This window comes from Coregonus clupeaformis, chromosome 1 (assembly GCF_020615455.1).
Source record: "Coregonus clupeaformis isolate EN_2021a chromosome 1, ASM2061545v1, whole genome shotgun sequence".
Taxonomy (NCBI): domain Eukaryota; kingdom Metazoa; phylum Chordata; class Actinopteri; order Salmoniformes; family Salmonidae; genus Coregonus; species Coregonus clupeaformis.
In genome coordinates, this window is record NC_059192.1 from 39,700,221 (window position 1) to 39,723,244 (window position 23,024).

General features: G+C 42.4%; 1 protein-coding gene across 1 annotated transcript in view; it reads right to left on the reverse strand.

The window, feature by feature from the left end:
- The window catches only part of wdfy4 (WDFY family member 4), a 152,012-nt gene that overhangs the window by 44,401 nt on the left and 84,587 nt on the right, over nt 1–23,024 (reverse strand). The window contains exons 43-50 of the mRNA XM_041878942.1: nt 15,990–16,067; nt 15,522–15,713; nt 14,968–15,034; nt 14,536–14,756; nt 10,989–11,137; nt 10,622–10,742; nt 10,341–10,426; nt 10,126–10,188 (exon numbers count right to left, since the gene is read on the reverse strand). Coding sequence (XP_041734876.1) covers nt 10,126–10,188; nt 10,341–10,426; nt 10,622–10,742; nt 10,989–11,137; nt 14,536–14,756; nt 14,968–15,034; nt 15,522–15,713; nt 15,990–16,067 — 977 coding nt within the window. The remainder of the gene's footprint in view (nt 1–10,125; nt 10,189–10,340; nt 10,427–10,621; nt 10,743–10,988; nt 11,138–14,535; nt 14,757–14,967; nt 15,035–15,521; nt 15,714–15,989; nt 16,068–23,024) is intronic.

Genomic DNA, 23,024 nt, shown 5'->3' on the forward strand with positions numbered 1-23,024 from the left:
ACAGTGACATTTGATTAATTTAAACCTCCTCCAGTGGCAGTTTAGATTTAATCCCTAAACTAAATTTAAATTTGATTTTAAAACAATGGAGCAACAAGATTACATTTAATCTTGGTAAAAGTAAAAATTAAACTCATATTAGAGGAATTTAACTAGGATTAATTTAAAAGTATGTTTAATGTTTGGTGCAACAATATTTATAGATAAACTTGATTTAACCCAGTTTAAGAGTTAATCCATGTTGGTGCAGCCCACCCTGAGAGTTATAAACTTCAAACTTCAGAGCAGAGCAGTGGTGAGCGGGGAGAGGAGAGTTTGTGTGTGAGAGATACAGTGGCTTGCAAAAGTACTCACCCCCCCTCGTCATTTTTTCCTATTTTGTTGCCTTACAACCTGGAATTAAAATTGATTTTGGGGGGGGTTGTATCATTTGATTTACACAACATACCTACCACTTTGAAGATAATATTTTTTTTAGTGAAACAAACAACAAAATAAGACAAAAAAAACTGCTCCAGCTCTTTCAAGTTGGATGGGTTCCGCTGCTGTACAACAATCTTTAAGTCATACCACAGATTCTCAATTGGATTGAGGTCTGGGCTTTGACTAGGCTATTCCAAAACATTTAAATGTTTCCCCTTAAACCACTCAAGTGTTGCTTTAGCAGTATGCTTAGGGTCATTGTCCTGCTGGAAGGTGAACCTCTGTCTCAGTCCCAAATCTCTGGAAGACTGAAACAGGTTTCCCTCAAGAATTTCCCTGTATTTAGCGCCATACATCATTCTGACCAGTTTCCCAGTCCCTGCCGATGAAAAACATCCCCACAGCAAGGGGATGGTGTTCTCGGGGTGATGAGAGGTGTTGGGTTTGCGCCAGACATAGCGTTTTCCTTGATGGCCTAAAAGCTCAATTTTAGTCTCATCTGACCAGAGTACCTTCATCCATATGTTTGGAGAGTCTCCCACATGCCTTTTTCATATGCACGCACCACTTTTCCATTAGTTAAATTTAATTATTTTTTGAAACAAGTTATTGTTTTATTTTCACTTCCACAATTTGGACTATTTTGTGTATGTCCGTTACATGAAATCCAAATAAAAATTCATTTAAATTTAAAACAAGGAGACCCAGCTGTAATTATCTTTTAGTGTGTGTTAAATGAGTTATCACAATAAATATCTAATTCTAACAATGGAAGCATGCAATATAATCATTGTGATTAAGCTACACTGTATCTATGGCAAAAACTGTACTTTTTCTGTACCATTTCAACTCCTAGAAAACATTTATAGATATATTTGAATCTGATTTGGGAGAACATTACATTTTCACTGCTGCTGAAATCTCGTTTCCCTCTTACTTTGGGGCAGTAACACACCTGCCTGTTTGTGTGTTTCGCTCTCTCCCTCTCTCTTTCTCTCTCGCTCTCTCTATCTCTCTGGGGCAGTAACAAGGCTATAAAGTCCTGACGCCAAGGACTCCTGTTGCTTAGTAACATAAATTAAACAAGATAAACCTTTTCCTGCCATCTTCTGTAGACTGAGAGTGGTGGAGGGAGGGTGCAACTGGGGCGTTGTGAGACAGTGTGCATATTTCAGGACTTATCTCTAGTCTAAATCTATTTATCCGCATATAAAAGGTGTTTTCAGGTTTGATACTACTATAAACTATACTCTGATGGAGGACACTAACTAAAACATCAGTAGGCCTACAGTGATTTGCAATTGCAAGATGCAGTGCAAGATGCATTTTCTAGGATTGTTAGGAACAGAAAGGGGAATGTTTTAAAAGGGGGAGATTAGGGCTGTGGCAGTCATGTAATTTCGTCAGCCAGTGATTGTCAAGCAAATAACTGCCGGTCTCACGTTAATTGACCATTAATTAACATAAACACATTTAGCATCTCCTGGCTTCCACATATTGCCTACAAGCCACTGATGCAGACCTTTGGAACATCTACATTTAAAAAAGTCTAATAAATCCATATAATATAGCCTACACCTTCACAATAAATCCCATTATTTATTTTAGACAGGTCTAAAGAAATATGATATGAAGAAAATGTAGTCTATTTCAGAAGAACAGAATAGCATACTCAGAGTTGTCCTTATGGTAGGTCCTGATCTGGCTATGCCATATGGCTGTGGGTTACACTAGTTCATTTAGCAGACAAGATTTGCTTAGAATTCTGTGGCATTATTTTATATTATTTCATAGTATGAAGAATACAACTGAACAAAGCTGAATAAAACAGAAAGGACATTTCTCCAAACGATTTGATGGAGTGCGCACATGCGGCTATTCTGTGTTGAGCGGTTAACAAAGAAATAGGTACTCCTATATGCTTAATTTAGAGTTACTGTATTAATGTAACTTTAGCTGTTCTACAAACGTTGGGCTATATGTTTTGATTTTTAATACATTGTAAGGCTGCATGATGCGACTCTAATGCGACTAAAAGTTGCTTGAAAGGCATGATCTCTGCTTTGTTTTTTTGCGCAGGCTGTACACACTTCCTCAGTCTCTCATTCACAATTTGATAAGCACTTGATAATGCCTCGAATTTCCCGGCGGCATCCCAATTGTGTGGCCGTAATGCACCATCAAAAAATCCATGCCTCTCCCTGAGTGTTGCGTGCTCCGAAGCACCTCTCACTCACATGGCTCTGCATCACGTGATCAGGTCTTTCTCACAGGCTACAAGTGAAGACAGACACATCCAGGTCACAACTGCGCGCGTCCTTGTACAATTCCGAGGTGCATATTGAAGATATTGGAAGAACTGTCCACATTTACTTTTCGTCAGCCAACAAGATGAGTAGGCCTAACGAACAGCAAAGGGCACTAGCCTATGTCAAACTATTATCCCCCATATTACAAAAGTTGACGTATTCTATTCTGTGCGAGAAATAAATATTCCAAAGATAGTCTGGGCCAGTCCTGGGATGCAATAGATCTCAAATTAATACAACCACTAGCATTAAAAAACATTTTTTACACAATGAGGCTGACGCAACAGATCAGAATGTTTAGCTTAAAACTATTAGGCTATTTCTTCACATTATAAGCGCAGCAATACACATGGCAGTAGGCTAAAAGCGCGAATGTTCCCTTAGCGGGAAAAAAACTTTATCAAAAGTTACCGCAAATGCGATTATGCATGTAATCTTTAATTATAAAGGTGCATTTTTATGGTGAAAATTATCTTCCCCAAACTTGAAACTCACGCTCTGCTTATGTATGCCAGTTAGGCTCCACACCCCTTGTAAAGTGGATTAATGTGCTTCATTTTAAGAAGTTATTTGGCCACTTTAGTTGTGATACAAACCTTTTCAAAACATATAGGCCTATGGGCTAGGCTACATAAAGTGTGACTATGATTAGAAAAAGTCACCAAAACAAAAGGCATTGTTTCTTGCCTCATGCTGGGCATCATTCACAAGTGATAATATATATTTCACAAGAGATAGGCTAATATTGTCACCCATCAGACTATTCTTGATTTAATCTTGTCTTTACATATACTAAATAAAATATGTGTGAAATTTGTTTTAATTTTGAATGGACCATTATCATGCACCTGTCTCGAAACAGGGGCAGGGGAAAAAATACATGTAATCTAGCGAATTGAGGACGCTTTTCCCGTGGTTCATTTTCATGCCAGCCAAGTAGGCTATACTCCTGTTGTAAAGAGAAGCAATGTGCTTAATATTAGGAAAGTTGAGAAATAAATATAGTAGGCCTAGCTTATAGAAAGCTGATGGGATCCTCCTCTTTGTAATAGAGGCCATCACTCTGTTCTCTCATGCAATTGCATAGCCTATAGAAATGTTGCGCAACATGAGTTCATGGGCTCTCATTAAGTGTTTGATTAGATTTTCAAATACATTTGCATTGATGTCAGAGTGATTAGAGGGACAATAGAGAGCTGAGTACCAGGCAGTTAGCAAGTTTGGTAGACTACTATTGACCATCAGCAGCATCAGCTGGAGAAGAAGCTTGGAGAAGCCTAATTACCGTGACTAAACGGTCACATGGAATTTGACTGCCTTCATGACTCATGACCGCCGGTGTGGTAGTAATACGGTCACCGCAACAGCCCTAGTGGAGATGAGTGTGTGTAATGTGTACCCAGCAAACCAAAATTGGTTCTGTGCAAGTTCCCAGAACATTCGTTAGGTTGTGGCAAATGTTCTCATAACACAAACACTGTCCAGTCGTGGTGATGATTATAGAATGTTTGTATAAAACATTTGCCTGATGTTGCAAGAACACATTTAATCTGTTCTTTAAAGGTTTCTTTAAGGATGCAAAAAACATTCACCTGATGTTACAAGAACTTTCCCAGAACACATTTAATCTGTTCTTTATAGGTTCCAAGAATGTTTCATTAGCTTGTGGGAACAGTCTGTAGAGAACATTGTGGGGACATCACAAAAGATATGTTCCCAAAACACAAAAACTGTCCAGTTGTGCAGATGATTCTACAATGTTTGTTTTAGTGTTTAAAAAAACATTCACTTGATGTTACAAGAGCTTTCCCTGAACACATTCTGGAATTATTTCGGGTGCGTTTTTTAAAGTTGAACAGTACATTTTTCAGTTAGTCTAAATTCTGCATTTGACTGGATTTATAAATCTGGACCAAAAAAATATATCCTGTCTTTTAGTAGAGTATATCTGAGCCTCAATTTCCCTTTTCTCTCTCAAAAGAAACATGGTTAAAGAACATGTGGGATTGAACCTGCAATCTTCAGATCTGCAGCCAGATCATTAATCCTCTACGCCACCAGGGGATACCTATGGCCTTTTTTTCAATACAATATGGTCAGTCAGGACACAATTTCTGACTTATTAATATTTTTCCCCAAAATATGGTTGTGTTTGTATGATTAAATACTGTTCAAATGTCCTATGAATGAAATTAAAATGTAATGTGTCTCTATATCTAATAAAAAGCATGAGCTGGAGCACACCCAGAGAACATTATTTAGTGTAGAGGTGCTGACTAACGGAGAATAAACTGTAAGCTATAAAAACATCAAAATTGACTTATTCCATTCTTACAACATTAAGGGAATGTCCTGTGCAACCTAAACATTGTATAAATGTCATCACAACTGAGCATATTTTGTGTTTTGGGAACCTCTCCACTCTACTGTAGATAGAAAATGGTAAGTACTTATTGTCATCTATTACTACAGTACATCACTTTTTTGTACATAACAGTACAAACTATGCAGGCATGGTTCCATTGACTACAGTTCATGCGTATGTAAACAGGCGGGCTCAGTACAGCTTGCTTTGATTCAGCTTGCTTCAGCTCAGTAGTGTGAAAAGCCCCTAAATTACATCTAATAATGGACATGGGCTTAATCCGGACAGGTTGCTTAACTAAGCTCAGAAACAGCAGCATATTGAGTTATTTCTCACTCATACGGCCCAGAAATAAAGTCTGAACAGCAGACTTGTAGTAAATGTTCTCGTTCCAATTTACAGAAATATCTCTGGGTTCTATGATACTCATACAAAGTCATACACTTGATTTCACAAATCAAGAGCCATCTGAAGTATATCCAATTTCTACCCCCAGTAACTCCTTACCACATTATTTTGTAGAAAGCAGCCTAAATCAATCATTGCATTTGTCCCACTGTACAATATAGTATAATTGCAGGTAGTAATTGCAAGCAATAATTTCCTATCGGAGGTTGTAGTGGAAACAAGCGATGGTGAATCACCTCTCTGTTCTCTGTGATCCTCAATATGATTAATGAGGCGATAGAGGGCCTTAGGGTTTTAATACAGACACACTCTGCTCTCTGAGACACACACACACATGCATACTCTGCTCTCTGACACACACACACACATACACACACACACACACACAAAAACAAACACTCTGCTCTCTGTGACAGAGAGGGGGGAGGAACCGAGCCCTAACTGTAATTTATCAAAGTCCTGATTTGACTCAGTCTCTTTTCAAACAAGCACACACACACACACTCCCCACCTGGGAGAGGCTTCCCAGTTCAACCAGCTGAATCTTGTGGAAGCCTCACCACTCATTTGTTTGCCAGTATTATCTTACGTACAGTTGAAGTCGGAAGTTTACATACACTTTAGCCAAATACATTTAAACTCAGTTTTTAACAATTCCTGACATTTAATCCTAGTAAAAATTCCCTGTCTTAGGTCAGTTAGGATCACCACTTTATTTTAAGAATGTGAAATGTCAGAATAATCGTAGAGAGAATGATTTATTTCAGCTTTTATTCCTTTCATCACATTCCCAGTGGGTCAGAAGTTTACATACACTCAATTAGTATTTGGTAGCATTGCCTTTAAATTGTTTAACTTGGGTCAAACATTTCGTGTAGCCTTCCACAAGCTTCCCACAATAAGTTGGGTGAATATTGGCCCATTCCTCCTGACAGAGCTGGTGTAACTGAGTCAGGTTTGTAGGCCTCCTTGCTTGCACACGCTTTTTCTGTCCACACATTTTTCTATAGGATTGAGGTCAGGGTTTTGTGATGGCCACTCCAATACCTTGACTTTGTTGACCTTAAGCCATAACTTTGGAAGTATGCTTGGGGTCATTGTCCATTTGGAAGACCCATTTGCGACCAAGCTTTAACTTCCTGACTGATGTCTTGAGATGTTGCTTCAATATATCCACATAATTTTCCTTCCTTATGATGGCATCTATTTTGTGAAGTGCACCAGTCCCTCCTGCAGAAAAGCACCCCCACAGCATGACGCTGCCACCCCTGTGCTTCCCGGTTGGGATGGTGTTCTTCGGCTTGCAAGCGGCCCCCTTTTTCCTCCAAACATAACGATGGTCATTATGCCAAACAGTTCTATTTTTGTTTCATCAGACCAGAGGACATTTCTCTAAAAAGTACGATCTTTGTTCCCATGTGCAGTTGCAAACCGTAGTCTGGCTTTTTTATGGCGGTTTTGGAGCAGTGGCTTCTTCCTTGCTGATATAGAACTCGTTTTACTGTGGATATAGATACTTTTGTACCTGTTTCCTCCAGCATCTTCACAAGGTCCTTTGCTGTTGTTCTGGGATTGATTTGCACTTTTCGCACCAAAGTACGTTCACCTCTAGGAGACAGAACGCGTCTCCTTCCTGAGCGTTATGACGGCTGCGTGGTCCCATAGTGTTTATACTTGCGTACTATTGTTTGTACAGATGAACGTGGTACCTTCAGGCGTTTGGAAATTGCTACCAAGGATGAACCAGACTTGTGGAGGTCTACAATGTATTTTCTGAGGTCTTGGCTGATTTATTTTGATTTGCCCATGATGTCAAGCAAAGAGGCACTGAGTTTGAAGGTAGGCCTTGAAATCCATCTACAGGTACACCTCCAATTGACTCAAATGATGTCAATTAGTCTATCAGAAGCTTCTAAAGCCATGACATAATTTTCTGGAATTTTCCAAGCTGTTTAAAGGCACAGTCAACTTAGTGTATGTAAACTTCTGACTTACTGGAATTGTGATACAGTGAATTATAAGTGAACTAATCTGTCTGTAAATTGTTGGAAAAATTACTTGTGTCATGCACAAAGTAGATGTCCTAACCGACTTGCCAAAACGATAGTTTGTTAAGAAGAAATTTGTGGAGTGGTTGAAAAACAAGTTTTAATGACTCCAACCTAAGTGTATGAAATCGTCTGACTTCAACTGTATAACTCTTTCTCTGTTCTGTCGCCTCTCTTCTGTTGTTTCCCTGAATTAGCCTTAATTAGAGAAGCATGCCCAGGCTGCACTGGGTGAACAGGCATACATACACACACACATACACGCACACGCATACACACACACAGGTATACATTTCTCTCATTCTACAGAGAGCATGGATCCCCCACTCCCGCCCCAGGCCAGATATGAGCCCCTGGTGTTCAAGTGTAAATAACATCAGCCCTCTCATTTACTCTCACTTCTCCTCTCTCACGAACACACACACACACACACACACACGGACACACAGACATTATGTTGTTGTTGATGTCTGTCGCCCCGCTGTGTATGATTGTCATATTGCTGAGTCTACCTTTAAAAAAACAAAGAACCAAGCACATGCCTACATGAAACAATCGAGGATGCCACAATTAAGTCAAACCTATTCCCTTTGTGATTGTCCAGGTGACCTGGTCCCGCTTTTCTGGCTGGATATCCATAGCAATCAGTTGGAGGCCATACTGGAGACCCTCGGCCAACTGGTGGCGCTGTCGCACCTTAACCTCTCCAACAACCACCTGACCTCCGCGGGTCTACCCCCCTCGCTGGGCAACCTAGCCCGCCTATGGAGCTTCAACCTGGGCATGAACTGCCTGAACAACCTGACTCCCACCATGGTGGGGCTTTGTAGCATCCAGGAGCTGGGGCTGTTTGATAACCTGTTCCCCTCCCTGCCTGAGTTTATCAAGGTGTTACCGAGCATTACCAGTCTCAACACGAAGAGGAATCCTTTCACCTACGCCCAGGGATATTTGAGGGCGTCGAGGGGCTGGAGGAGGGGGTGTACCTGGCTAAAGAGGGGAGTCTGTGTGGGTCCTATCTGGAGAGGTGCAAGGAGGAGAGGGGGATGCGGAGGGCAGGGGCGGTCTGTACTCCGGGCTGATTACGTCCAACTCAGTGGCCCAAGTTAATCAGGAACAGTGGAGGTGAGGAGTGACTCATCATGGCCCAGGGAGAGGTTTGACACTCAAGGACAGCCAATGAACAACTGGATATACTGTTGTTCTACACAGCCAATGGGCAATTTAGCACAGTTCTATGATGTGATGATTGATCCAAATGGACAGTGCCCAAACAAACAAAATGGACAACATGTTGCCATTGTAATTTTCTAATTAATATACTTTTCTATTGAAGTCATGTCAGGTCAGCACCTGTACAGCACCTGGCACTGTGTCACTGTTTGTGAACTTTGACAATGAACATTAGCTGCATTTACAGTACGTGCTATTTTACTTGTGAAACAATGATTCCACAGGCCATGAAGAAAGATGGCTTCAGTATTAATGTTGTAAAATGTTGAAATAAAGAATGTCTTGATAATTTGCAATGTATTTTCTGTTTCTACTATATACACTACATGGCCAAAAGTATGTGACACCTGCTTGTCGAACGTCTCATTCCAAAATCATGGATATTAATATGGAGTTGGTCCCCCCTTTGCTGCTATAACAGCCTCCACTCTTCTGGGAAGGCTTTCCACTAGATGTTGGAAAATTGCTGCGGGGACTTTCTTCCATTCAGCCACAAGAGCATTAGTGAGGTCGGGCACTGATGTTGGGCGATTAGGCCTGGCTCGCAGACTGCGTTCCAATTCATCTCAAAGGTGTTTAATGGGGTTGAGGTCAGGGCTCTGTGCAGGCCAGTCAAGCTCTTCCACACCGATCTGGACAAACCATTTAAGTATGGACCTCGCTTTGTGCACGGGGGCATTGTCATGCTGAAACAGGAAAGGGCCTTCCCCAAACTGTTGCCACAAAGTTGGAAGCACAGAATCTCCTAGTATTATTGTATGCTGTAGCGTTAAGATTTCCCTTCACTGGAACTAAGGGGCCTATTCCGAACCATGAAAAACAGCCCCAGACCATTATTCCTCCTTCACCAAACTTTAAAGTTGGCACTATGCATTTGGGCAGGTAGCGTTCTTCCAGAGGCAGTTTGGAACTCGGTAGTGAGTGTTGCAACCGAGGACAGACGATTTTTACGCGCTACACGCTTCAGTACTCGCGGTCCCGTGCTGTGAGCTTGTGTGGCAGCTGAGCCGGTGTTGCTCCTAGATGTTTCCACTTCACAAATACAGCACTTACAGTTGACCGGGGCAGCTCTAGCCAGCCAGAAAGTTGACATACTGACTTGTTGGAAAAGTGGCATCCAATGACGGTGCCACGTTGAAAGTCACTGAGCTCTTCAGTAAGGCCATTCTACTACCAATGTTTGTCTATGGAGATTGCATGGCTGTGTGCTCGATTTTATACACCTGTCAGCAACGGGTGTGGCTGAAATAGCCGAAACCACTCATTTGAAGTGGAGTCCACCTACTTTTGGTCATGTAGTGTATCTACCTGCTGTGTATGTGTATGTGCCCACACTCACCTGGCATTAGTTATGACCTCAACAACCCCTCTACCCGTCAACGCTGGCACCACTGAACACAGCCTATAGAAAGTAGTAGGATGGGAGAAAGAGATAGATAGATGGAGAGAGGGAAATAGAAAAAGAAAGAAAGAGAAAATCAATCCTGTTCTGTCCCACAAAGCCACACTCTCCATCCCTCTCTCCATGTTTTCCTATCTCTCTCTATCTCTTACCTCTTAAAAGCAGACACATGGTCTTTGTTGAAGAAAACCAGGAAAGCAGAGTATCCGTTCTGCATAAAGATCTCCAATGCATTTTCCTGAGGTGTCAGAAAACGGGAAACATTTCTACAACATTGCAACAACTTTCTAATAGACACATGAAACCCACCAACATGCAGACAGAGAAATATATTTAAAATTATTATTTTTTTACTCCAAAAAGTGGACTATATAGGGAATTAGGTGCCATTTCAGATTTGGGGGGGTGGGGTTACCTCTATGTGAACTCTCACCTCTAGAAGGAAACGCATAAAGTGGACGTCTCTTATGTCCTGGTAGGGCCACCGTTTGCAGCTGGGGCTGGATGAAGATATGTCTTTAGTCAACATACTGGAGACGAACGCATCATGCACACTGGGGGAGAGAGAGAGAAAGACACAGGGTGGGAAGAACAGTTCATAATCATTAATATTCAATAGTATAGTATGTAACCTCCCTACATGTAAGTACACACAGACAGTGTCCAACTCATCTCTCTCTCTCACAAACACACATTTACATTTACATTTTAGTCATTTAGCAGACGCTCTTATCCAGAGCGACTTACAGTTAGTGAGTGCATACATTTTTCACACGTACGGACGCACGCACACACGGTACCTGGAGGGGTGGTGTTTTCTGCAGCAGACGTCTCCAGCGGGGGTCAGGGTGAAGCCCTCACACATGTACAGACTGTCTCTCCCAAACAACAGAAGCCCCTCTGTTACAGACAGCCCACTGACCACCACCACACACATCTTCGCTTTAACCTGGGGGGAGAGAGGACAAAACAGATCATAATTGTTAATGAAAAGTCAACCCATCCAGTTAAATAAAGGTTATATACACAGTCAGTGTTGCATCATGATAGGTCTGAAGTGTCGGTCCTATATCTGACAGACATAAGAAAGATCAGGAAACTTTTTACATGTATTTAACCCCTTATTTTTGGCACTAAACAGTCTCCATACTGTATTTACAGCACTTCCATTCATTTTTTCAACTGGTACCGGGGGACCTTCAGACAAGTCTTGTGAGGCCTGTGTGTATCCTAGAGCAAGACAACTAACATGTACGTGTTCGTGAGAGTCTCACCTTCAATCATAGTAGTGTGTAGCCCAAACTGTTCGGAAGCTACTGACAGAAGTTGGCAGATTGGCTGTACCAAATTCAGACGAGTCCCAAGACGCTTGTGGGGGTCGTAGAGCAAAACAGAGAACACCATCGTGTTTGTGAGGGTCTCATCTTTCAATAGAGGGGGTAATAGTTTGTCAAACCATTTGGACGCTACAGATGATTTTGTGAGAAGACCGATTTTCGGGATGTCTCATGGTCTGACAAACATCGCTCTAGCTTAGTCACGTTTCACCGCAGATGCGGAAGTGTGACATAGGCAGATGCTGTTGATTGAGACGCATCCAATGCAAAATAGATATCTCTAGCTTAAACTGATGTATTTTTATGGGGATTGTTTTTGTTGTGCTAATTATATTTCCATGGGGGCGCAGACATCAAACATTAGGAGGTTAATAGACAAGTTGACAAAATAGAACTACATCGATTTTAAATAAGAATACACGCTTTCATACATGTATTTATTTCCCTGACTTGAATAAAGCTACCTTGTCATGTACAGTTACTGCCCTTAATAGGTAACATGGGGTAAAATATATACTTTTTACAGTACCACCCGCAATGGGTTTCATTAGGTAAGATTCATGCCTTGAATCGTGTGGAGTTTCCTCCCACTAGAGTTTCAACTTAATGGTTTATTGACTGAGAGGCTAATGTCATATCATCGATTTCTCCCCAGAAACATTACCATCATAATCACACTATTGTCGGTGGAAGGCTAATCATGCTAAATATTTTGTGTGTGTGTGTGTGTGTGTGGGGGGGGGGGACAGTGCTGTGCTCCTGGATTAATAAGCGTGTAAATGCCTGTGTATCTGACAACAGCTCAGCAGGACACACTCATGCCAACTAGCTAGGAGACAGTTGATACAACCATCTACGTTTAAAAAATATATAATCTTCAGTCAGAAACATTATTAAAACACTCTGCTGGTTGACTGAGCTTTAAAAGGCCCTGTTAATATGGTTCCCACCTCAGCAACTTGTCTTACATTTCCATTGTAATTCCCCTATATCACATTCACACCCAGCAGCATCCACCAGTCACACACATACACAGATATCAGTACATATCACAGGAGGTTGGTGGCACCTTAATTGGGGAGAATGGGCTTATGGTAATGGCTGGAGTGGAATTAGTGGAATGGTATCAATTATATCAAACACATTGTTTGATGCCATTCCATTTGCTCCGTTTCAGCCATTATTATGAGCCATCCTCCCCTCAGCAGCCTCCACTGGTACATATACTTAGGTCTACAAGTTGTTTAGGTCAGTTAGGGGAGAGGTGTATTAAGTTAACAGAGACGTTCCATGGTAAAATTTCAAACCACGAAACCCATGGTAGACCCCTTATGCGCTCATGGGACGTAAAGACATCATCACCACTCCAGGCTGCACATGATTGATCATTTTAATCACGCGTCTTCATCATGATTAAAACGACACAGTCACCACTTCATTATTGAGATTATTAACATTGATTGATGGATAAGAGAGAGACTGTCCCCCTTTTCACCAAGATGGCGGTGCTCCAGAAAAGACTCAGAACCTGAATGGACCCTGGTGCTTGTATTATGTGTGACTCTGAAGACAGTCACGGCTACGAATGTGATTATGGGTGACTAATTCTATTGTCTCCCCTCATTTCCCACTGTGTGTGTGTGTGTGTGTGTGTGTGTGTGTGTGTGTGTGTGTGTGTGTGTGTGTGTGTGTGTGTGTGTGTGTGTGCATGCATGCGTGCGTGCGTGCACCTGACCCCCTCCCTGTCTCTCTCTCTCTCTCGGCCTCAAGGGACCAACCACCCAAAAACCATATGGGGCCCCAACGCACCCACAGGCCTCTCACAATTAATACTAATAAAATCACACACACTGGGAGAGAGAGAGAGAGAGAGGGGCCTAGTGATTATTAGGGAAATTAATCACTGCCACACACACAATAGGAAACCTGCTAAGTGATCAGAGCCTCTCGTCTGAACACACTGAACAAACATGAGCGAGCGAGCGCGCACACGCACGCACACACACACATACCACACACACACAGTGTAATTGATGTAGAAAAACGTCTATGTATTGGCAACAGAAAAACACCCCACAATAATATGTTTACAACCTACAGAGACCTTAACTAAAGTGACTATGAATTATCAAGCTGATGAGATTCAACTAATGGAGGGAGAGGAGGAAAAAGGGAGGAAAAGAGGAGGACATCAGGTGAACTAAGGAAAGTCTGAGTGGAAAATAAAAGGGAAGAGAAGGAGAGCTGGATGAGTGGAGGAGAGGTAGAGAGCAGTGGAGGATAGGAGGGCTCTTATTGATTGAGAGGCTAATGTAATACCATTGATTTCTCCCCAGAAACATTACCATCATAATCACACTATCGGAAGAGGCAGTCTAATCATGCCAAAGATTGTGTGTGTGGGGGGGGCTAAGAATAGTGCTGTGGTCCTGGATGTGTAAAGGCCTGTGTATCTGACAAAAGCTCAGCAGGACACACACACACACACACGCCAGCTGGCTAAGAGACAACCTCCTACTGTTCTTTTATTAATTCTTCTGTCAGAAACATTATTAAAACACTCTGCTGGTTGTCTGAGCTTTAAACGGCCCTGTTAATATGGTTACCACTGACTAACACACACACACACATTACGCTAACTATAACAGATGTGATTCTGATAGCAGATGGGAGGTATTGGAATCCCATAGACTATCTGGATGATAAAAAATATAGATCTCTCTCAAAGTGTAGGACTTTGGCACATTAAAACTTACTGACATCATTTCTGGTTGTAAACTGGTTTTCTAGTTGAGAAGACATCATACTAGATTACAACCAACTGGTCTTTTTTACAACATGGTAAAGATGTATTTTTCATGACAAGATCAAGACCTCATAGGAAAGACATCACATTTTGGTTGATATCTGGTCAGATCTGATTAAAACCTGATAAATATGTATTTTTCTGGTTGCTAAAAATACATTATTCAACCATTATACAACCTGACACACACAAACACACACTCACCTCTTCCTCAGGCTCCAGCTCCTGTAGTACGATGTGTGTGTGGCTGCAGGTGTGTGTGTGTGAGCAGGGGTCAGGGGTGGTAGACTCGGGGGGGCAGGTCTCAATGAGGGGTGTGGTAGTCTCAGTCAGGATGGGGAAAAAGGTTAGGCGGTTACAGTCCTCTCCTCCCTCCTCCTCTTCCTCCCCTGCCTCTGTCCCTGGCTCAAACAGGATCCTTGACTCTGGAACACACACACACAGAGACACATGAGTGTGGGCACAGGCGCTCAGTTGGTAGAGCATGGTGCTTGTAATGCCAAGATTGTGGGTTCGATTCCCACTGGGGTCACCCCATACAAAAAATGGATGCACGCATAACTGTAAGTCACTTTGGATACAAGTGTCTGCTAAATGACATGTTATATTATGTCAGGTGTGTGTCTTTGGTCTTACCTGAGTCAGTCTCTGTCCTTCCTCTGCTCTCCTCTGGCAGACCATTTCTCACACACATATCTGCCAACTACACAGCAATACAGAGAGGACAGATGTTACACACTACTCAAAGAACAGCCATTACACACATAAAACAACTGGTTTCAATTGGGCACTAGTTAATTTATCTGGGCCTGTATTAATAAAGCTGATCTAGGATACTTTGAGATGCTGCTTTATGAATATGTTCCCCAGCGTCCACATGCCATGAGGACTTTGGTACAGATTCAAGTAGAAATGTCTTAGATGAATCATTGTAACTGTGTTAATTAATGACGTAACAATGTAAAACCTCATGGAGAGAGAGAGAGAGAGAGAGAGAGAGAGAGAGAGAGAGAGAGAGAGAGAGAGAGAGAGAGAGAGAGAGAGAGAGAGAGAGAGAGAGAGAGAGAGAGAGAGAAAAAAAGCTTTAGACTCGTAGAGAGAGAGGCTGACAAAGAGGTAATGAGAGAGAGAGAGAGAGAGAGAGAGAGAGAGACAGTTGGGTGTGAGACAGCTATGGTAAGAGCCAGTACCCGTTTGGAGCGTCGCTGGGCTCTCCTGCGGATGCGAGGCCTGGTGCGGTTGGGGCCCTCAGCTGCATCCTGGACCCAGCCTCTTGTCAGGACCACCCCCGGCCCCGGGCCAAACACACCCCTCTCCCTTAGCAGCTCCTCCTCCACTCGCAGCCACATAGTCCCCAACCGCTCCCACTCACAAACACGCAGCTGCAGGAGAGAGAGGGAGAGGAATGTTACATTTTTTTGGGGGGGGAGATAAGAAGAGCGTGAAAATTATGTTAGGGAAACATTAGAGGCATGTCAGAATTATGTTGGGGAACCATAAGAGGAATGTCATCATTATGTTGGGGGAACATAAGAGGAATGTAAAATTATGCTCGGGGAACGTAATAGGAATACTGTAGGAACGTAAAAATATGCTCGGGGAACATAAGAGGAACGTAAAAATCACATTCTACATGGGCACAAAACATCTCCCAATACCTGTGTGTGGTTCTTCCTCAGCTTCTCAAACATCTCCTGACCTCTCTTCAAATGGGTCTCCATGCAAGACAGGAACTCCTAGAGAGGGAGAGAGAGAAAGAGACAGAGAGGAGAGAGAGAGAGAGAGAGAGAGAGAGAGAGAGAGAGAGAGAGAGAGAGAGAGAGAGAGAGAGAGAGAGAGAGAGAGAGAGAGAGAGAGAGAGAGAGAGAGAGAGAGAGAGAGAGAGAGAGAGAGAGAGAGAGAGAGAGAGAGAGAGAGAGAGAGAGAGAGAGAGAGAGAGAGAGAGAGAGAGAGGAAGGAAGGAAGGAAGGAAGGAAGGAAGGAAGGAAGGAAGGAAGGAAGGAAGGAAGGAAGGAAGGAAGGAAGGAAGGAAGGGAAACGAGAAATAATGTTTTATTAAGAGCACAGTATGATGACCAGTACTATTTGTCTGGCTACCCAAACTCCTTGCTCCGGCCAAACGCTATTTCACTTGTAGTTTCTTCTCCACAATGAGTCAGGATCTGAGTATCGCCCCGACAATTTCTAGAACGCAAACACATTCTAACTGTTCTGATTGGTCCCAGAAACTGATGGGTTGGGCCAGAGCCAGAACACACATGAGGGTAAAGCAGCATTTAGAAAAAATGTGTAATTGGCTTTGATACTCTGGTTAGAGATGATCCAATCGCGGATTACTTTGTTTTGTACAACAGACCTAATTTTGACATCACCACAAATGACTTCAAAGATGGCAGTCTCAGACTGAAGTAGACTATATATACAAAAGTATGTGGACACCCCTTCAAATGAGTGGATTTGGGTATTTCAGGTGTATAAAATTGAGCACACAGCCATGCACTCTCCATAGACAAACATTGGCAGTAGAATGGCCTTACTGAAGAGCTCAGTGACTTTCAACGTGGCACCGTCATAGGATGCCACCTTTCTGCCCTGCTAGAGCTGTTATTGTGAAGTGGAAACATCTAGGAGCAACAACGGCTCAGCAGCAAGTAGTGCGTAAAAATCGTCTGTCCTCGGTTGCAACACCCACTAACGAGTTCCAAACTGCTTCTGGAAGAACGTCAGCACAATAACTTTTCGTCGGGAGCTTCATGAAATGGGTTTCCATGGCCGAGCAGCCGCACACAATCCTAAAATCAACATGCGCAATGGCAAGCATCGGCTGGAGTGGTGTAAAGCTCGCCGTCATTGGACTCTGGAGCAGTGGAAACGTGTTCTCTGGAGTGATTAATCACACTTCACCATCTGGCAATCCAATGGACAAATCTGGGTTTACCTGTCCCAATGTATAGTGTTTGGTGGGGGAGGAATGTTTGTGCTAGGCCCCTTAGTTCCAGTGAAGGGAAATCTTAACGCTACAGCATACAATTAAATTGTAGACGATTCTGTGATTCCAACTTTGTGGCAACAGTTTGGGGAAGGCCCTTTCCCGTTTCAGCATGACAATGCCCCCGTGCACAAAGCGAGGTCCATACAGAAATGGTTTGTAGAGTTCAGTGTGGAAGAACTTGACTGGCCTGCAAAGAGCCCTGACCTCAACCCCATCGAACACCTTTTGGATGAATTGGAACGCCGACTGCGAGCCAGGCCTAATCGCCCAACATCAGTGGCCAACCTCACTAATGCTCTTGTGGCTGAAAGCAAGTCACAGCAGCAATGTTCCAACATCTAGTGGAAAGAAGGGTGTTAAAGCAGCAAAGGAGGAACCAACTCCATATTAATGCCCATGATTTTGGAATGAGATGTTCCACATACTTTTGGTTATATAGTGTATGTAGCGAACATAAAGCAGCGAAATAAATCAGTTTGAGTCGTCAGGCAACACTACTATGACTATCCCTCGAAGTGTGTTCCATCATAAAACAAATATCTAATAAATTATAATCAATGTTCAGTTTAGTTCATTTAGACCAGATCTACAATAATGTGTGTGTAAAAACAACACACCTTATTCTGTATGAAAAACAATGTCCCATATTTTCCTTATGACCTTGCTGTAGCCTAAAACACCCCCTTCCCATACGGCAAATTCATATTAGTATTGTTTGTTTCATCATGAAATTACCATACGCTCATACAATTACAGCTCATATAAATTGCATTCAGTGGGTGAAATAAGCTAGTGGCTATGCAGCTTTCCAATAATACTGTCTATGGATCCAAACATTTGGTGTCTGTGATCTAATTAGCTTAAACATTAATATCTCAGTGGTACGCCGCGGCAGTGGGCAGGGTGCAATGGTGTGTCTGTGTGTGTCTTTGTGTGTGTGCGTGCGTGCACGCGTGTGTCCTTCTACTACATTAGCGCTAGCTAGTGACACTTAGGACTCACATTGGCACGGCTCAGAGAATCATTAAGACAATCATCACAACATAGGCCTCACTGAGAGGGGTAGTGAAACAACACGTCTCCTGCCATAACGTGTGACCGAGAAAGCAGATTTCAGTCGGTTACAGACAGAACACTACAGACTAAATGAACATGCTGTAGACTAGAGCTTCAGTCATGGTCGTGCATGGCAACTTTCTTTGTGATATTATAAATCATATTTATCTGCTCTACTGCCTCCACCAGGGGGAATAAATGCATAGTTTAATAAATATTTTGTAACATAATAACAAAATCCCCATCAAAATCTGTCAGTTTAAGCTAGAGATATCAGTTTTGTGCATGGGCTGCGTCTCAATCCACTGCATCCACCTATGTTGGCCTTCCGCATCTGCGGTGGAAGGTGGCCGAGCTACAGCGGTGTTTGTCTGACCATGAGACATCCTGAAAATCGGTATTTTCACGAAAACGTCTGTAGCGTTCGAACGGGTTGGTCTACAAACTATTATGACCACTATGTGGAAAAGGGAGACTTTCTCGAACACGATGGTGTTCTCTGGTTTGCTCTGTGACCCCCACAAGTGTCATAGGACTCGTCTGAAGGAAACCGATACAAACGAGCGGAAGTATGGAGGTAGTTTTGTGCCAACAAAAATAAGGGGGTAAATATGTGTCCAAAAAAATTAAAATATTTCCTGAGCTTTCTTATATCTCCTAGATATAGGACAGACACTTCAATACCTTATTCCTTATGATTTATTTTTTGACTGTCTTTTATGCCATTTATGAATGTGTTATTCAATGTGTTTCTATGGGCTATAGTAGTAAAGGCCGAATTCAATATTTTATCAAATATATATTTTTGTATATCTTTTTTATACCTAAAAAAAATTCAAAATCAAATAGCTGAATGATCCATGGTATGACCATATTAAAACACCCCAGTGACTTTATATGGCATTTCAAAAGCAGGCACAAATGTGACAATACAGTATAGAAGACAGAAACAAATGAAGGAAGAATTGGAAGCGAAATTGAAGAAATATTAAAGAGAGAGAAGAAACGGGCCTAATAAAGTTTATAAAATAAAGCCGCGTTTTGACAGATAAACACAGCGTTGCTGCCGTCACCACCATCTATAATTTCATTTCTTAACTTGGACAAACATAAGTAATATATAGCATTAATTACCCTTATTAGCAGATAGCAACCTCATTGGCTCTTTAAACGCTGCATTAAATAACATAACTCATCTCTTCCTCTATGCAATTAACATCACAACATCACACACTCTCATTTCCATTTTAATGACTTCCCAACAACGCACCAACTCTGATGATGGTGTGTGTGTGTGTGTGGGGGGCAACCTAATGTCAACTTCACTGTGTGCTGGCGGTGACTGGTAATGAACTTAACATGATCATTAGTCCTGTTAATTATCTTTATAATGTGAAGACACAGATAGAATTATAGAACGCTGCTGAAATTAATCCCTGAAAGCATTTGACTGCTCCCAGTCTGTCTGTCAGTCTCTCCATGCAGTATGCTGCTGCTATCTGCAACCATTTACCATGGGCACCTTGTCTCAGGCACCAATGATTAGCATTAGCATTGGGGGGGGTGCTAAAATGACATATGGATTGTTTTAAGATGGTCATACTATGGATCATTTAGCTATTTGATGTGGAATTTTAGGATCACTTTAGAAAAAAAAAGAAGAAAAAAAATACATTTGGATAAAATATTGACTTTGGCCGTTACTACTAAAGCCCATAGAAACGCATTGAATAACACGTTCAAAAATGGCAAAAAGGAAAGTCAAAAAATAAATCATAAGAAACAAGGTTTTGAAGTGTCTGTCCGAAAACTATGAAATATTTTTTTTAAACTAAGGAAATATATAAAGTGCTTTCAAAAAGTATTCAGACCCCTTTACTTTTTCCACATTTTGTTACATAAGAGCCTTATTCTAAAATGGATTAAATAAAATAAATTCCTCAGCAATCTACAGACAATATCCCATAATGACAGAGCGAAAATAGGTTTTTAGACATAAAAAAAGAAAAAACTGAAATACCTTATTTACATAAGTATTCAGACCCTTTGCTATGAGACTCGGAATTGAGCTCAGGTGCATCCTGTTTCCATTGATCATCCTTGAGATGTTTCTACAACTTGATTGGAGTCCACCTGTGGTACATTCAATTGATTGGACATGATTTGGAAAGGCACACACCTGTCTATATAAGGTCCCACAGTTGACAGTGCATGTCAGAGCAAAAATCAAGAGGTCGAAGGAATTGTTCGTAGAGCTCCGAGACAGGATTGTGTCGAGGCACAGATCTGGGGGAGCTTATATAGAAGTTTGGAACCACCAAGACCCTTCCTAGAGCTGGCCGTCTGGCCAAACTGAGCAATCGGGGGAGAAGGGCCTTGGTCAGGGAGGTGACCAAGAACCCGATGGTCACTCTGACAGAGCTCTAGAGGTCCTCTGTGGAGATTGGAGAACCTTCCAGAAGGACAACCATCTCTGCAGCACTCCACCAATCAGGCCTTTATGGTAGAGTGGACAGACGGAAGCCACTCCTCAGTAAAAGGCACCTAAAGACTCTCAGACCATGAGAAACAAGATTCTCTGGTCTGATGAAACCAAGATTGAACTCTTTGGCCTGAATGCCAAGCATCACGTCTGGAAGAAACCTGGCACCATCCCTACTGTGAAGCATGGTGGTGGCAGCATCATGCTGTGGGGATGTTTTTCAGCGGCAGGGACTGGGTGAATAGTCAGGCTTGAGGCAAAGATGAACGGAGCAAAGTACAGAGAGATCCTTGAAGAGCGCTCAGGACAGACTGGGCAACGACCCTAAGCACACAGCCAAGACAACACAGTGGCTTTGGGACAAGTCTCTGAATGTCCTTGAGTGGCCCAGCCAGAGCCCGGACTTGAACCCGATCGAACATCTCTGGAGAGACCTGAAAATAGCTGTGCAGCAACGCTCCCCATCCAACCTGACTGAGCTTGAGAGCATCTGCAGAGAAGAATGGGATAAACTCCCCAAATACAGGTGTGCCAAGCTTGTAGCGTCATACCCAAGAAGACTCGAGGCTGTAAATGCTGCCAAAGGTGCTTCAACAAAGTACTGAGTAAAGGGTCTGAATAGTTATGTAAATGTGATATTTCCGTTTTTTTATTTTTAATAAATTAGCAAAAATGTCAAAAAACCTGTTTTTGCTTTGTCATTATGGGGTATTGTGTGTAGATTGAGGATTTTTTAGAATAAGGCTGTAATGTAACAAAATGTGGAAAAAGTCAAGGGGTCTGAATACTTTCCGAAGGCACTGTGTATATTTTTTGCGTAGGCACAAAACTACCTTCATACTTCCATTCGTTTTTTTATACAGGTACAGGTTATCTTCAGACAAATCCCGTGACACTTGTGGGGGTTGTAGACCAAAACAGAGAACACCATCGTGTTCGTGAGAATCTCCCCTTTCCACATTGGGGTCCCATTAGTTTGTAGCCCAAACGGTTGGGACGCTACCAAACAGAAGTTGGCACATCGACGGTACCAACTTCAGCCGAGTCTCCTGACTCATCGTGTTCGTGAGAGTCTCTCCTTTCCATAAAGTGGTCATTATAGTTTTTTAGGTCAAACCGTTCAGGCGCTACAGACGTTTACATGAGAAGACCGATTTTCTGGATGTCTCATGGTCTGACAAACACTGCTTGTTGCGGGACCAATCTGATGAAGAAAATATTCTGTTAAGTCCTATTTCCTGACTGCTCTGCCTTTCAGAAGGTAGAGACCATTCATCAAGCAGTTGATGGGCTGTCAGCAGAAGAACACAAAATGAAACATGTTTTCATCAGATTGGTACTGCAAAAATTACCAATGCCTGTGGTTCGAGATACACACACACACAGAAAGAGAAAGACACGCACAGACACACACACACACAAACAAACACCGTTTGTGGGGGCGAGACTGAAAGACAGACAGACGCTGTAATTTCATGCCTGTGCGCATGAGTAATACGTCCCCACGTCCTGATCCAGATGGCGCGACGTCTTCATCTGCAGGGGGAAATAATGATGTGGGCAGCGTGTTTCGGGGGGGAAAACAACAATAAGCGCGTCTTTAACCTTCAACAGCAGCCTGAGCGTGTGTGTGTGTGTCTGTGTATTACTACAGATAAAACTAACAGATATCAATTACTGGGCCCACTGAGGGGCGGTCAGATGGGACAATCCAGATCCATTTACAGAAATAATCTAAACACACCCACAGGGCTGGACGGACCAACGCACACAGCACAGTGACATTGGTGTGTGTGTGTGTATGGTGCTTGGCGTGCATGTTGACGGGTTTGACTATACTTGTGGGGATCAGAAGAAATTACAACTGATTTTTTTTTAACCAACTGGTGACATTTTGTTAGTCCCCACAAGGTCAAATGCTATTTACATTTTACATTTCAGTCATTTAGCAGACGCTCTTATCCAGAGCGACTTACAGTTAGTGAGTGTATAAATTTTCATACTGGGCCCCCTGGCCCCCCGTGGGAAACGAACCCACAACCTTGGCGTTGCAAGCGCCATGCTCTAACAACTGAGCTACACGGGGCTCTAGGGGGTTAAGGTTCAAATTAGTGTTAGAATTAGGTTTAGGGTTAGGAGCTAGGGTTTGTTTTAGGGTTAGGA